General features: G+C 39.5%; 1 protein-coding gene across 4 annotated transcripts in view; it reads right to left on the bottom strand.

Annotated features, from left to right (window-relative positions):
• Nucleotides 1-2,944: 2,944 nt before the first annotated feature.
• Nucleotides 2,945-17,371, bottom strand: part of LOC139119297 (uncharacterized) — a 29,866-nt gene continuing 15,439 nt past the window's right edge. For all 4 annotated transcript variants that reach the window (XM_070683043.1, XM_070683042.1, XM_070683044.1 and 1 more), the window contains 3 exons: nucleotides 16,395-16,547; nucleotides 4,195-4,347; nucleotides 2,945-3,884 (listed from right to left, as the gene is read on the bottom strand). In XM_070683043.1, the coding sequence (XP_070539144.1) occupies nucleotides 3,720-3,884; nucleotides 4,195-4,347; nucleotides 16,395-16,547 (471 nt within the window). In that variant the 3' untranslated portion in view covers nucleotides 2,945-3,719. The remainder of the gene's footprint in view (nucleotides 3,885-4,194; nucleotides 4,348-16,394; nucleotides 16,548-17,371) is intronic.

The following is a 17,371-nucleotide window of genomic DNA, read 5'->3' as shown; positions in this document are numbered from 1 at the left end:
AGGAACTTTTCATCACGTTTTCTGAAAGAAATAGCTTTGTTCGTTTTGAAGACTTCCGTCGTTTTAGCAGAATTTTTCTTAACTTGCGTTTGGATAGAGTTTCATTAACTTTGCTACAGGAAGAGTGTTCGTCAGTTGTGCAAGAACAGATTTGTTGAATGTGCACGCTCTTTCGGAGAATCGAAGTTTACAGTCAAATGTAGCTTACTAGGCTTTCTTCATAAAGCATGCACTTAACAAGGGCAGCCGCGACTACGTCGCCAATACAGCAGAAATCATGCAAGTGTATGGCGGGTCTTCTACCTGCTGTTCCAGTCTAGGTTGGATGTAAGATCAACACCTAGAACATCTAGAGCCCCCACAAGTGCCGCAAGTGATAGAGCAGAAAAGAATTGTAGAAATGTGAGTCCGAATCTCTGTCCTCGAGTCGCATTCTACCCTACGATAAAAACATATAGAGTCGAAAAGCCGCCAATTTTTATTGTTCATTTGGCATGAAAATTACATAAAAATAAAACACAAGTCAGTGGATTTATTTATTTATTTATTGATTGATTGATAGATTTATTGATTGATAGATTTATTGATTGATTAATTGATTTGTTTATTTATTTATTTGTTTATTTATTTATTTATTCAAATCAAGGATAACCTATTTACAAACACCTACCAATCGTACTCTAATATTCCACGGGTCCAGCAACATTCATAAAAATATTCTACGAATCACACTTAACGAAAACTAAAATGGTACACTTTTTACCTGGACAGTACTATCCTCAGAAATAAAGGTGGTCAAAACCGGACTTTGAAGTTATAACTTGTTTAATTTTAAAAACGTCTTATACAAAACTTCTAACGCAAGGCCCGATTTTCACCGATTTTGACGACTTGTAGATTGTAAGAACAGTGCTTTAGAAGGTGAGAGTGTAGCTCTATATACTTTCCCCTAGCTACCATCATCATCATCATCATCACCATCACCATCATCATCATCGTCGTCATCATCATCATCATCATCATCATCATCATCATCATCATTAGACTATATTGATTTCATTCTCTAAAACATCCTGTCGTTTTACGTAACACTTCTCTTTTCCACATTAAAACCGCCAAACTCACCCAGTAGATGTCTTAAGGTATCCAATGCCCCCTTGGTGAGCCTATCTTCCATTTCCCAGCTCCTCTGGTTACCAATTTTGTAACCTTGGGTTCGTAACTATACCTACATGTCACCGGTTTACAACTGCATCTATAGATAACTTGTAGTGTTGTGTATAAGTAGTAACAAGTAACAGCACACTTACCTAACCTTGCTGACTTCAGTTACACGGCGAAGATGTTGTTGTACAGTATTTAAGTCTCAGATTGTTGGAGACATTTTTTCCAAATCGTTATGGGATCGTTGTTTCTCATTCACCAGTGACAGTTTTTTTTTTCAAAAGTCCTCCTTTCCGCCCCATAATTAAATGGTTCTCCTCTAAAATAACTCTTTCCATCATTCTAAAACATTGGGTGCCGACAAACCGCAATATTGCAGAAGCTAGAGGTGATCATCACATATAAATATAGGATTACGGTTTTTTTGAATGAAAAGTAGTTAGTTAGGGTAATCATGGATTAACCTAGACTTGGTTCAAGTCTGTGATTTGTGAATGTTTGAGTGGAGTGAACGCAATGATTTGTATTCTGCTTTCATGTGAAATGCGCGCGTGAGTGGACGCGATGAGTAGGGTGAACGCGATGAGGGGAGTGAACGCTATACAGCGGAGTTTCACCCGGAATCACAGACTTGACTTTCTTGCACGATCTGCGTTGCAATAAATTATTCATGAGATGACGTTTTCTTTACTCATATATTATTCATAAGATGACATCACTAAATTTTACACATTGGGAGGAGTTACCAATTGACCCAAACGAGACGTGCATAAAACTCACATGGCGTTGTTGACAAAATGTCGAGTGCAGTCACTCCCACAAAAGTCAGCACGACCTCTGTTGTATCACCGAAAACGCGTGAAAATATCTGTGTTGTTTGTGGGGCCCATGTTGCAAAATGCGAAAATCGTCGCCGGTTATTCAAGGATGGAAAAAGACACCGTCCTTACAGTTGTAGCCTGTTCTCTTACGTGCCCAAAGCGATGGAAATCAAAACAATGTGGGGCGACTTCGTATGTCAGTGATTTTCCGCTGCCGGTTGGTGCGCAGACGAACACATCTTTTCCCTCAATGTAACTCTCAACAAGCTTTCTTTGGTAATCTCGCATGATTAGCGATGGTCGACCGATCAGTTGTAAAACGTAGTTGATGTACGAACTTGATGCCATTATTCGCCCAGATATAAAACGTACTCGATGTCTAGCTTTGCACTGAGATGACAACAAACCTTTGAATGCATGCAGAGCATGCGTTCTTCTTATTGGCCAGAATAACGGCGGGGCTGTCAATCATTTTGTATTTGCTCTACGTCACTGTGTACACAGTCCGTCTCACCGCCTGTACTTGCAAGAAGTCCAAGTCGGTGAATCCGGCAGAAACTAACTCACTACTGCGCAGACTCAAACTCGACGCATTCAATAGCTGGGAAAACCTGGCGTGAGCTGCCAAATTCCGGATAGGTTTGTACGAAATAGGAGAGACACAAGAGAAACTATTATAAATGATTTTATTTTTTTTAATTCACCGACTTGAACCAAGTCTAGGATTAACCATAATTATCACACAAGAGATTACGGAAGCTACATTTAGATTTCGAGCCCGTACAGATGAAACCTCAGCTTCTTATCGATTTCAAGTCCTGGAGGCCTTACGAATACGATTCCTTAATGCAGGAAGTAACCAATGTTACTACGCTTACACGCAGTTATTACATTTGTACCTTAAACAATAAGACGAAGATATAATTATGAATCATACCGTGCATGCACATTACACGACATTTCAAAACATCTAATGAAAGATAGACTACACGCAGTCATTTAGTCAGGAAACTTATCAAATGTAGTAAATACAGTATGTTCGAGTGACAAATGGCAGCCATCTCTGTATTTTCTCTATTGGGATAATAAAATTCCCGAGTTTTACAAAGCTAAGCCGTTCAAACTTGATTTCCACCATAAGCTTCAAAATAAACCTAACAAATCGTAGGCCAAAAGGCCAAGGGAAAATTGTAAAAGCAGTTCCGGAGGCGCGTTGTATCTTCAGGTAGTATACGCCTCGAAAGTGAAAGAGTTAAACTTTTGCTCAAACTTCCAAAATTAAACTTTCAACCATGCTCTTTCAAAAAACATAAAAATAAAAATTGGGGGTCACTGTGCAAAGCTTTGAACTATCGAAACAAATTACCTAACATTTTGCGATATTTGAAATTCAAAATGGCCGCCATTCTTGTGTTAACTCTATGGGGGAAATTTTCGATATCTCAAAAACTATGACAGTTAAAGTTTTCTTTATCTTAAAGCTTTAAAATGAGCCCCCAAGAGGTACAGCAGAAATGAATTTTAGAAATGTTAGAGTCCGAATCTCTACTCCCAAGGCGCGTTCTAAAACAACATTGTTTCTTTAAAATTCAAGAAAAATATACTTAGTTTTCTAATGAATAGCCTCGTCATATTCGAGCACATACACATCCCGTTGGCGTGGGCCAGCAGCTTTAGGTCCATCTTGAAAAAATCTAGCTTGATTATTTCGCAGCTTGAATGCGGAACATCTCCTCAATAATCGGGTACACCATCATCGGCTTTCGGGAGAACGAAGAAAACGATTAACATGACGTTGATGGCAATGCCACAGAGTACGGAAGCTATCGTGAATATTCGAGCCGACGCAGATGAGGCCTCTGCTTGTTGTCGATTTCCAGCCTTAATAGCGCTCTCAGCCTATTGATAAAATAGGTATATTGAAATGAAATATTTGAATACATTCAATATGAATATTTTGCTTCCGATATTTGCTTGGATACATTCTTTTACAACTCATATATAAAACCAGTACAGTATTGAAAGTCGCCTGGTTGAACGTTTAATGTACATTATAGCTTTGCTCATGTCAGGTTTTTTAAAGTTACTTCTGGAGCCAGTCTTTGTTTTTGTGTTGATATTTTTGTTTGTATAACATCATTCTTGTTTCTGGATCTTCATGATAAAAGCGATCGAATCAAATGTATTTAAAAACAGGTGTTGTTCTTACTTCTGATGCCTTAAGGATTGCGGCTAATCCAAGGGGCCAACAGCAACACACACAAGCCAATACTGCAGGAATCATCCAAGTGTACGGCGGGTTTTCCATCTGCTGTACTCCATACCTAAATTGAACGTGAACGTCGTTTGGCTGTGGCGCGGTCTGTGGGAAGACAAAAAGAAGAGAAGAGAAGATTGTATCGATTGAGACAAACATGAATGTTGAATATGGTGCGCCCTCAGGCGAGTGTTGACTATGATGTGTTGTCCTACCATGATGATGTTGATGATGAATAACTCAGTTTATTAGGCGGGTTAATCGACTGAAAATATGACAGGGCCAACTTTTGACATCGATACACTGTCGGTCAAAAAACTTAAAGCCGGGGAGGACTTTCGAGCAGTTCCACGTTCGAAGCCGTCAAAAACTGATGGTTCAACCAAACTTTGACTACTGACTGGCCTATACATTTCTTAAAAGGTGGCCCGGAAGCCCGCTATAAATTATCTGTGATGGCGACGTTCATTATAAAAAGAGAAGTTGACGAGGTGACATGCAGAGACGCGTTCCCGAAAATGTGGCTTTCCTATCGCAAAGTCAATCCAACGCACGTAAACAACCGTTGGACATTTCATAATCTCTCTTATCTCCATCAAATGATTGTGCAAACCGCAGCAGCAAGTCAGTGGTTTATGAATTTCTAATCTGTATTCCTGTTGATTTTACGTGTAAATAAAAGAAATCATTGTCAATGGATCCATAGAGGAAGAAAAAGAGATCGTAAAATTGAGGTAAAAGCCATACGGTCAAGCTCATCAGTTCAGACCAAACATACCACCTTGTAGTCCAAGTACATTATTCATGTCAAAATATAAAAAAAAAAACTTTCATATTTTATATACGAGTACTCTCTATTTGGACGACGTGGTGGTCCTAGAAACGACCGTTTGGCATATCCCGGAATGACTGTTTTGTGGCGCGCGCGCGTGTGTGTGTGCAATATTTTGCACGATGTGGGCTCAGGCCCTCCGATGGCTGGCCGAATTCGGGTACAGCTTACGGACAGGAAATGTCTTGCCGTTCGGTCTTCTCTAGCGAAAGGTTTAAATTTATGAAGGGAACCTCCTACAGACAGTTAGGTTATTGCGTCGGTCGAGTTAGGAGAGGCATGATTACTCTGTGAGGCAGAGTATTACCATGGGAGAGAGCACTGGCGATGAAAATACTTCGATCAATCCACAAAGACGGAGAGAAAGGTCGGTAAATTTCAACCGACAGGGGAGACGAAAATATTTCGATTTCAGACTGCGTTGACAGTATCGGTCACTGTATCTTCAACTTCGGCGTCGGTCACATTTGTTGCTCTAATATGCCCTGACTTATTTTCAAACATTTGACAAAGAATGAGAACCATGGTGATTTCTAAAATGTTGTACACGATATATCACAATGCCAGATGTACTTGATTTAATCACTTTTTCACATCCTAAAACGATTGGAATTCCTCCCTGTTTACAATGATCGAGTATGAGTAAGAAATGACGACGGCGGTCTATCACAGCCTGTTGATCTCAAAGTCATAGTATTTGCTTTGAGGAGGGATTTTAGTCAGGGCAATAATTTTTCTACGTTGACAGTCGGCAATACTTATAAAAGATTGTAGGTTTGACAAATCGGCTGTTTTTCTCAAATACTTCATTGAGGATTATGAATCACACATTTCTGTTTGTAATACGGTAATGTTGAATTTTCATTGATTTGTTTGTCATGTTTAATGGATCGATACTGCTTGCCTCCGACAATCAGCCGCTTCCCTGCCCTTCGCTTACCTCGGCACCTGTCCTATCTGTCTTGCATCAAGTCCTTCGGCTTGTCAGCGGAGAACTTGTATTCCAGTGTGATGCGGACACTGATCAAAAATTAATTTCTTGCTAATTTGTAAAGCGTGTTTCCCGGTTAGTTACAACCGGTCCGAACAAAAGTGATGTGCAGTAGATATACATGTCATGGCTGATTCAGGGATCATCTGTGTTCGGTCTTGCCTATTTAGCCGTACGAATGGAATTTGAACAGATGAAAGATGTGGTCGTGGTCGTGAGATGAAATTACAGTACTGCACTATTTGTGAATCTTTTTCTCGTCAGTCATTCATTGTATGTTCGATTTCTTGTAATCTTTGCTTGCGTTCAGCTGTCTTTGATTTTGATAAATCTCTGCCACTGCACAAAGAGTGCCGCAAGAGTGACCGTACTGAAACACGGTGAAAGACAAGAGTGACTACTGCCATCTCTGGTCACCACCAATGTAATGTGCTCACTTTTGGTCTGAAGTACCATTCAACTTTGCCGATACAAATTATTACACGATACACGGAGAAATCACCCATTCATTAACATTCACAAACAATCGCATACGGTATCAACAGTACCCGTTTCACAATGATGTCACCAAAGCTACAAGTAGACTGACCACGTGCCTTTTAAGTACGATAATGACGTACAGCAGTATGCGTAGTTCGTCAAGTGAAGGCGTCCAAACATGGCGGCTGGTTCAAATCGCGCGGACACCGAGACAAACATTGAACCATGCCGTAAAGAACAAGAGGGTAGTTTTAGATACCCTTGGAGCTATGTATGGTCACTATTTTGGTCGTCTCGAAAACGGCATGTAGGCTGCATGCCCCTTTGATGTAGGCTATGAACTGTCACTTGTGACAGATTAAGGAAACGATGCTGATGGTTGCCGGCGAATTGTGAAGACAAGCACGTAATACAAATACTTGTCATGCTCATAGATCATACAGAACGGAAGGTGTTATCTCAAGCTTTCAAATATATCCGTCTCATATTTTTCATTATGGGACGTTATCATAATAATTTATATGATTATAATATCGTGATCGACTCGAGCTGTAATTTGTCAGAAACTCAACTTCAAATTGCCTTGCCTGCCATGTGAGCCTGTCCTCCATATCGACACGCCTATGTTATGGCCAACGAACTCACTAGTACCGTGCATGCATCTGTTAGAGCAGCTGCAGCTCAGTATGCCGTGAAGTCTTACCGGAAATCATGCGTTTCAGACTCCGGCGATTTTATAATAACTGGACTTGTAGTATTTTGAATATGTAATTGGATGTATTCTGCTTTGAGTTCTTGCACGAGCCTGCGAGCATGCGCAGTACAGTTCAATAAAACAGTTCCTAGCCCGGGAACATTCAGTTTACCAGAGCATCGTGTCTGTCTAGTAGTTCTTGGATGAACCAATCTTTAGTAATATTACAATATATTACATTGGCGACGAGGATTGGGACTTTCTACGTGTAGTGAGTAACACGAGGAAATTCCAGGACGTTACACTAGATTTTTCGTTGGAGAAAGACTTGGTAAATTTTCCCAACGACGGCACGAGTGGGCTGCAACTGGTTACATTGCGTAGAAATGGCGGGAGCGACTGGTCTCATTGGTAAACTCGGCGAATTTTTGCCAGAGAGAGAGACATTTAGTTCGTATGTCGAACGGATGGAAATGTTTTTTGTTGCCAATGGTATCGTGGAAAAGCCAGGTGAGGGTCACGATGACAATAATGAGACTGTTAGAGATAGAAAACGAGCAATCTTCCTAACAGAAATCGGACCGGAAGTGTATTCCACGTTGAAGAATTTACTGTCGCCGTCAAAGCCAAAAGACAAATCACTTGATGAAATTGTGCGAGCTCTTGAGACCCATTATAACCCAGCACCACTGGAGATAGCTGAGAGTTTTCATTTTGGTACACGCAACCAGAGAGAGGGTGAGTCGATAAGCGACTATATTGTTGCCTTGAAAAAACTTTCGCTGCATTGCAACTATGGCGATTTTCTGAACCGAGCACTGAGAGACAGATTCGTCTGTGGGTTAATCGATGAGAGGATTCAAAACAAGCTGTTGAACACAGTTGACCTTACGTTTACCCGTGCTTGCCAAATTGCAACGGCGATGGAGATGGCAGAAAGGAAAACTAGGGAATTTCGTCCTGCCAGCAGTAATGTACGTGGCAACCCAGACAAAGACAGCGGTACCGTCAGCAAGCTGGAAACTTCAAGGGTCAATAACTCTAAGACTAATGAACAAATAGTGTGTTATAGATGTGGAGGCAATCATGCTCCACATACATGTAAATTTAAAACGTCCAAGTGTTACAAATGTGAGAAAATTGGTCACATTGCATCTGTGTGTCGTAGCCGTGCAAATACAAATGGGAATATGTAAAATCCCACATACATGAGAAAAGCAAACCAAAAGGGAAAGTACAAAATTGTACGGGTAACAGTGATGATGAGAACAATGCTGGTTTATATTCATTGTACTCTATGAACACAGGTAAACCTACAAGAGAGAAGGTTACACTGTGGAACTGTGTGTAAACAAGATACCATGTCTAATGCAGATAGATACAGCTGCTGATTTCTCGATCATGAGCAAAATGTGTACAATGAGAAATTTAGACATGTGCCTCTTTCACCCTCAAGGGTGGAACTGAAAACTTATACGGGTGAAATGCTCGACATTGTTGGTGAGATGAGCTGTAATGTGGCTACCAGGGTCAAAAGATGACATTACCCATGATAGTAGCAAATCATGACAATAAACCTACACTTTTGGGTAGAAATTGGTTACAAAAAGTCAAGCTAAATTGGGGTGAAATTTTCAGTGTCACTGCAAGAAATACTATGACTTACACCAACCAAAATGCAAATGACAACTTGACGAGCTTTTGGCCAAACATAAATCATTGTTCGATGACAGTTATGAAGGCATGAAGGGGTTTGAAGCGCACATTACCATTCGTGATGATGCCAAACCAGTTTTCATCAAGCCACGTCGAGTTCCATATGCACTCAAAGATCAAGTTGAAAAAGAGTTAGACAAACTTGAGAGACATGGTGTAATTGTCAAAACAGAGAGATCTGAGTGGGCCAGTCCAATTGTGGTTGTCCCAAAAGCAGACAAGTCTGTGAGAATATGTGGAGACTATAAAGTAACTATTAACCAAGCTGTCGAGGATGAGCAATATCCACTTCCAACTGCACAAGACTTGTATACTGAATTTACTGGTTCTAAAGTTTTTACAAAACTTGATATGTCTCATGCGTATGCACAGTTAAGTGTTGATAAAGAAAGTCAAGAGTATTTGACTATAAATACTCATAAAGGATTGTATAAATATACAAAATTGCCTTATGGTGTTAAGTCTGCGCCAAAATTGTTTCAGGCCAAAATGGATCAAATTTTGCAGGGTATTCCCAAGTGTGTTTGTAAACAGGATGATATACTGATTGGTGGAAGTAACTGGAAAGAAAATCTAAATATCCTTGATCAGGTTCTAGAGAGGTTACATCATCATAACATTCATCTCAAGCTTGATAAATGCAAATTTCTGCAATCAGAGGTTGTATACCTTGGACTTAGGATAAATGCTGAGGGGCTACATCCTGTTGATGAAAAGGTTGATGCCATCAAAAGGCACCAGTTTCAAGCAATGTTCAGGAACTAAGGTCTTTCCTTGGTATGGTTCAGTATTATCATTCGTTTCTGCCAACTATATTAGCACCACTTCATGAGTTGTTAAAAAAGGTGTTCAGTGGGAATGGACACAAGAATGCCAACGAGCATACAATGCTTGTGAGACTGCCCTTACCAGTGATGCATTGTTAGTACATTATGATACAAAGCGTGAGCTTAGACTGGCATGCGATGCTAGTAGCTATGGCGTAGGAGCTGTCATTAGCCATGTCATGGATAACGGTCAAGAGAGACCGATTGCGTATGCGTCCCGTACGTTAAACAAAAGTGAGAAAAATTATGCACAAATTGAACGTGAGGCATTGTCGATTGTGTTTGGAGTGAGAAAGTTTCACCAATTCTTATATGGTCGAAAATTTACATTAATTACTGACCACAAGCCATTGTTGGCAATATTGGGTCCAAAATCAGCCATACCAACATTGGCAGCAGCTCGTATGCAAAGATGGGCATTAATATTGTCTGCATATGATTATGAGATACGTACAGTATAGAAAGTCTGAAGATCATTCTAATTGTGATGCAGTTACCACATGAGAATTCTGATCTAGCAAGTGAGAGCAAGATATACCACATAAATGTTGTAGATGAAAATTTCCCAATAACAGCTACTGATATAGTGAAAGCTACCAGTACAGACCCAGTTCTGAGTAGAGTGTATCAGTTTGTACAGACCGGATGGTCAGACAGCGGTATTGAGGAAAGTCTCAAGCCATATCATACACGTAGATTTGAGTTGTCTATTGAGCAAGGCTGCATTTTATGGGGAAGCAGAGTTATAATTCCTTCGGTTTTCAGACAGAAAATGTTGAAGGAATTGCACTGGGAGCATCCAGGTGTGTGTGGTACCAAAGCTATAGCACGTACTTGTGTATGGTGGCCCAACATGGATAAGCAAATAGAGGAAATGGTAAATGAATGCACTGTTTGTCAGAGTGTGAGAAATTCCCCATCTAGTGCTCCTTTAATACCATGGAAGTGGCCAACACGACCATTTCAGCGTGTACATATTGATTTTTGTCAGAAGGGTACAGATTTCTTTCTAATACTAGTTGATAGTCATTCAAAGTGGATTGAGGCAAAGCATATGACCTCCACTACGAGTCAACGTACAATTGATGAATTACGCCTGATTTTTGCTGACCATGGTTTGCCTGAGGAAGTCGTTTCTGACAACGGCCCACAATTTACTTCCGCTGAGTTTAAGAGGTTCATGGAGTTAAATGGTATTAAACATACTTTGGTTCCTCCTTATCATCCTCAGTCAAATGGTGCAGCTGAAAGATCAGTGAAAACAGTCAAAAATGCATTGCTCAAACAGGTTTTTCAAGGTATCAAGTGTATGTCTATAAAACACAGATTGGCAAATTTTTTGTTGAGATATCGTACAACACCACATAGTGTTACGGGTGTATCACCAGCTGAGTTAATGATGAAAAGACAATTGCGAACAAGGTTGAGTTTGGTAAAGCCAGATCTTGCCAAATTTGTCGAACATAAACAAGAGAAACAGAAATTCTATCATGATAAGTCTACAAAAGATAGGGTTTTTGAGTTGTATGATAGAGTAAGAGTACGTAACAAAAGACCAAATTCCTATTTGGAAAAGTGGATTCCTGGTACTATTGTAAAAGTATGTGGTCCAAGGAGTTACATTGTGCAAATTGGCCATTCAAAGAGATATGTTCATATTGATCATTTGATCAAAGCACATGATGATGTGTCAGATGTTGTTGAACCAGAAATTGTAATACCTGAGTTCATTGACCAAGAGGTAACACAAACAAAGACAAGTGTTACTTCTTCAGGTGCTGATAAGTCAAAGCAGACAGAAAGCATTATTCAGAGTTACAAACCAGATCAAGTCAGTCCAAGTGTTGTAAAGTCTCCATTTCAATGTGTACCTGTTAGGAGATCTCAAAGGGTGAGAAAGCCCGTCATCAGACTTGATCTGTGAGGTTTTGTATTACACTACTGAACAGCCAAATGTTTGAGGGAAAGCAGTGTAGTATTTTGAATATGTAATTGGATGTATTCTGCTTTGAGTTCTTGCACGAGCCTGCGAGCATGCGCAGTACAGTTCAATAAAACAGTTCCTAGCCCGGGAACATTCAGTTTACCAGAGCATCGTGTCTGTCTAGTAGTTCTTGGATGAACCAATCTTTAGTAATATATCCCAATATATTACAGGACTGATGTGCGACACCATATGGACGACTGCCAAGAACAGCCCACCCCCGGTGATCTTGCTTTGAGTAACGCAAGCAGTGGAGGTTATTAGGCAAAAACACCGAGGACGATAGGGTCGATAGATTCAGATTTACACCTATAAGCTATAAAAGCAATATTTTCATGCGCGTTGGGGTAGGGATACGAGGTGCCAGAGTATACAATATAGCGCAGTTTCTCAGTTCTATTGGAGCGGGGTTGATAGATCTGCAAGACGTGCACGTCCGTAGAAACCATCTCTGGCAAAGAGACGTATTTCATCGAATTCAAACGAATGAATAGAACCAGCGTGGGCTGCACCATATACTTGTGCTCCAAATCGTGTACAAGAGTTTTTAATGGTGAGATGGAGTCATGGTTAACAAGGTCAATGAACTCTCCATGAAAACCCGTGTAAAACAGACGAAATGACAACCTTGCTTTTGGGTGATATACAGTTCCTAAGTTGTAAAGATTGAATACCTTCACTTTCTTCGCAACAACTGACGGCCCTTCACCTGAAGTAACTGCATGAAAGTTAACAGTGTTGATTGGTGAACAATTTTCTGGTGAAAATTTAACGTACATGTATGTCTGTCCCAGCCGAGAGGAAGAGACAAGACAACTGTTTGAGTTAAATCGCAGACTAGGGATACATAGTCCTGTAAATACATCTATAGTCAGAGTCGAAAAGCCGCCCATTTTTATTGTTGATTTGGCATGAAATTTACATAACAATAAAACACAAGTCAGTGGACCGAGGTTTGTTTTATTTATTTATTTATTTATTTATTTATTTATTTATTTATTTATTTACATCAAAGGATAGCCTCTTCACAAACACCTATCAATCTGACTTTAATCTTCCATGGGTCCAGCAACATTCATAAAAATACTCCACGAATCACAATAAAACTAAATAAGTAAAATGGTACAGTATTTATCTAGACAATACTTTTCTCAGAAAAATAAAAATGATCGAAACCACATTCTAAAGCTATAACTTGTTTAATTTTACAAAACGTCTTACACAAAACTTCAAACGTAAGGCCCGATTTTTACCGATTTTGACGACTTGTAGACTGTAAGACCTGTGCTTGAGAAGGTGAGAGTATAGCTCTATATATAGTACTGAAATACTTTCCCCTAGCTATCATCATCATTATCATCATATCATCATCATCATCATCATCATCACCATCAGTACTCATTACACTATATTGATTTCATCGGTTCTCTAAAACATCCTGTCGTTTTACTTAACACCTTTTTTCCCACGTTTAAACCGCCAAACTCACCCAGTAGATGCCGTAACGTATCCAATGCCCCCTTGGTGAGCCTACTCTTCCATTTCGCAGCTCCTCCGGTTACCAATTTTGTAATCTTGGGTTCATAACTATACCTACATGTCACCGGTTTACAACTGCATCTATACATAACTTGTACTGCTATGTATAAGTAGTAATAAGTAAAAGCACAATCCTTCAACTTAGCTGACTTCAGTTACTCCGCGACGATGTTGTTCTATTTAAGTCTCAGACTGTTGGGAACATTTTATCCCAAATTGTTAAGGGATCGTTGTTTCACATTCACCAGTGACAATTTTTTTCCAATAATCGTCCTTCCCCATCCTAAAATTAAATAACTCTTCCCATCATTGTATATCATTAGGTGCCTCAAACGGCAATATTGCAGAAGCTAGCGAGGTGATCATCATATATAAATATAGGATTACGTTTTATTTCAATGAATAGAACTTAGTTACGTAGAGTAACAATAATAATCACACAAGAGATTACGGAAGCTACATTTAGATTTCGAGCCCATACAGACGAAACCTTAGCTTCTTTTAGATTTCAAGTTCTGGAGGCCTCACGAATACGACTCCTTTATGCAGGAAGTCGTAATCAATGTTACTAGGTTTACACGCAGCTATTACATTTGTACCTTAAACAATCAGACGAAGATATAGTTATGAATCATACAGTGCATGCGCATTTCACGACATTTCAAAATATCTAATGAAAGTTAGAGTACCCTCAGTCATTAAGTCAGGAAACTTATCAAATGTAGTAACAGTATGTTCGAGTGACAAATTTTCACCTGATATTGTAATTTTTAAAAGACACAATTTTTGAGCTGATGCGTGCGCATTTTCGGTGACCACGTGCATTCATTAAATCTTCATAACACACAGACTTTTTTTGAAGTTCAGTTACTGAATCGGGAGACGTAGATAATTAAAACACGTGCATGACAATCAAATGCTGTTAGGGAGTAAAGCTGTATTAGCGATTATCCTTCACAACTTCATAAAGCTTCTTCGGAGCGTATGCGCATAATCTGCCACGGTTACGCTAATCAAACAATGTTCATGCAGGGTACTACCAGTCGGCCCGGAATCATGAATTTGATATGAAATGGTTTTTTAATCTTTTGACAGCCTAAACATCAAAAAACAAGGGGGAAGTCACGGAAATTAAAAGGAAATTCGATTTAGTGGAGCGGCGTACGATTTAGTGACGTACGATGAATGCGAGCGGCGTAGGTCATGATGAGAGTTATACACTCATTTTAATGAAAATTTAGCTACATGTATTATTACATTCAAAGTTAAAAAGTTTCCAGACTGTTCTTAAATCGAATAGACTACCATATTCTTGATAAATGCGAGTGAACGACTGATGCTCCTTGATGCCGTTTATGTGACCGCCAACCTTTCAGCGACAGCTCGGATCGTAACCTTTTAAGTCCGATACAAGGAGTTACCATCCTTTATTGCAACTTGAACGTGTTCACATAACATGTTGAGTCTTTTTTCAGGGCAGGAAGTGAAACAAGTACTTCGAACTATAGTTTCTTACAACATTCAATTATTCAAGTAATACAACTGTTCACATACTGTATAAATTAATTTGTTAGTGGTTGAAAAAACTCTTCGACAGATTTAACCAAAAAACATTTATGACAGTTTCCAAACAATTGGAATGCATTCACATTAAAATGGATTTCTATCGAAAATCTAAGTCTTGCAGTTTGGAATACCGGTGTGTAAGAGAGGAAAATAAGACAATGATCTAATGTTTAAACAAAAAAACAAAAAACAGAAAACAACAGCTTAAGGTAGTGCGCGCCTAAAGGCTTAAACTTTTCCTCAAGATTTCCTCAAGCAAACTTTCAACCATTCTCTTTAAAAATCAAGAATGAGGATTTGGGATCATCGTGAAAACTTTAGTATTAGAGAGTAGATTACCCAAAAGTAAACGATTTTGACATTCAAAATGCCGCCATCTCTATGTTTTCTCTGTTGGGATAATAAAATTTACAAAGCTAATCCATTAAAACTTGATTTCCACCATAAGCTTCAAAATGAGCCCTAACAAAAGGTAGGCCAAAAGGCCAGGGGAATATTGTAAAAGCACTTCCTGGGGTGCGTTGTATCTTCAGGTAGTATACGCCTGGAAAGTGAAAGAGTTAAACTTTTGCTCAAACTTCCAAAATGAAACTTTCAACCATGCTCTTTCAAAAACAATAAAAATTAAAATCGGGGGTCATCGTGCAAAGCTCTAAACTACCGAAACAAATTACCAAACATTTTGCGATATTTGAAATTCAAAATGGCCGCCATTCTTGTGTTAACTCTATGGGGGAAATTTTTGGTGTCTGAAAAACCATGAGAGTTAAAGTTTTCTTTATCCTAGGACTTTGAAATGAGCCCCACAAGAGGTACAGCAGAAAAGAATTGTAGAAATGTGAGTCTGAATCTCTGTCCCCGAGGCGCGTTCTACCTTAAGATAACAACATTGTTTCTTTCAAATTCAAGAAAAATATATTTAGTTTTCTGAATGAATAGCCTCGTCATTCGAGCACATGCACATCCCGTTGGCATGGGCCAGCAGCTTTGGGTCCATCTTGAAAAAATCTAGCTTGATTATTTCGCAGCTTGAATGCGGAACATCTTCTCAATAATCGGGTACATCATAATTGGATTTCAGGAAAACGAAGTAAACGATTAAAGTAGCGACGATGATGACGATGCCACAGATTACGGAAGCTATTGTTAAATTTCGAGCCGACGCAGATGAGGCCTCTGCTTGTTGTCGATTTCCAGCCTTAATAGCGTTCTCAGCCTATTGATAAAATGGGTATATTGAAAAGGACATATTTATATACATTCCATTGAAAAATTTTGCTTCCGATATTTGCTTGGATAGATTCTTTTACAACTCATATGATACCAGTACAGCATTAATAGTGTCTATTGCACGTTTAATGTACATTATCTCTTTGTTCATTTCATATTTTCTAACGTTACTTCTTGGACCAGTCTTTGTTTTTGTGTTGATATTTTTATTAGTCTTACATCATTCTTGCTTCTGGATCTTCATGATAAAAGTGATCGAATCAAAAGTGATTGAAAACAGGTGTTGTTCTTACTTCTGATGCCTTAAGGATTGCGGCCAGTCCAAGGGGCCAACAACAACACAGACACGCCATTACTGCAGGAATCATGCAAGTGTTCGGCGGGTTTTCCATCTGCTGAGCGCCATACCTATATTGAACGTGAACGTCGTTTGGCTCTGGTGCTGTCTGTGGGGAGACAAAAAGAAGAGAAGAGAAGGAGATGGGATCATTTGAGACAAACACGGAAATTGCATGTGGCGCGCACTCGGGCGAGTACCGACCAGTTGACTATGATGTGTTGTCCTACCATTATGATTATCATGATGAATAACTCAGTTTACCCGGCAAGTAAATCGATTGAAAATATGACAAGGGCAACTTTCGACATCGATAGACTGATCATCGGCCTTTGAAATGTTGGTAAAAAACTGTAAGTCAGAGAGGGGTTTCGAGCAGTTCCACGTTCGAAGCCGTCAAAAACCGATGGTTCAACCAAACTTTGACTCCTAGCTGGCCTAGATACATTTCCTTAAAGGCGGCCCAGAAGCTCGCGATAAATAGAGATATACTGCGATGGCGACGTTCAATATGAAAAGGAAAGTTGACGGGGTTACACTCAGAGACACGTTCCCGAAAATGTGGCTTTTCGATCATAGAGTCAGTCCTACGGACGTGTCACCCAGTTGGACATTCGGTAATCTCTATACCTCCATCAAATGATTGTGCAAACCGGAGCACCAAGTCAGTGGTTTATGCATCGCTAATCTATATTCCTGTTGATTGTTCGTGTAAATAGAATAAATCATTGTCAATGGATCCATAGAGGAAGAAAAAGATATCGTAAAATTGGGGAAAAGCCATCTGCCGAGTTCATCAGTTCAGACCAAACGTTCAAAGCAAATTTACAGCACCAAGGTACGTCTCTATCTTCATGGCTACATGTTCATCACCACACATTTATACTTTACCCAACTTGTAGTCCAAGTACATTCATGTTAATAAATATATTA

This window comes from Ptychodera flava, chromosome 19 (genome assembly GCF_041260155.1).
Source record: "Ptychodera flava strain L36383 chromosome 19, AS_Pfla_20210202, whole genome shotgun sequence".
NCBI lineage: Eukaryota > Metazoa > Hemichordata > Enteropneusta > Ptychoderidae > Ptychodera > Ptychodera flava.
This window is presented reverse-complemented; position numbering and strand designations above follow the sequence as displayed.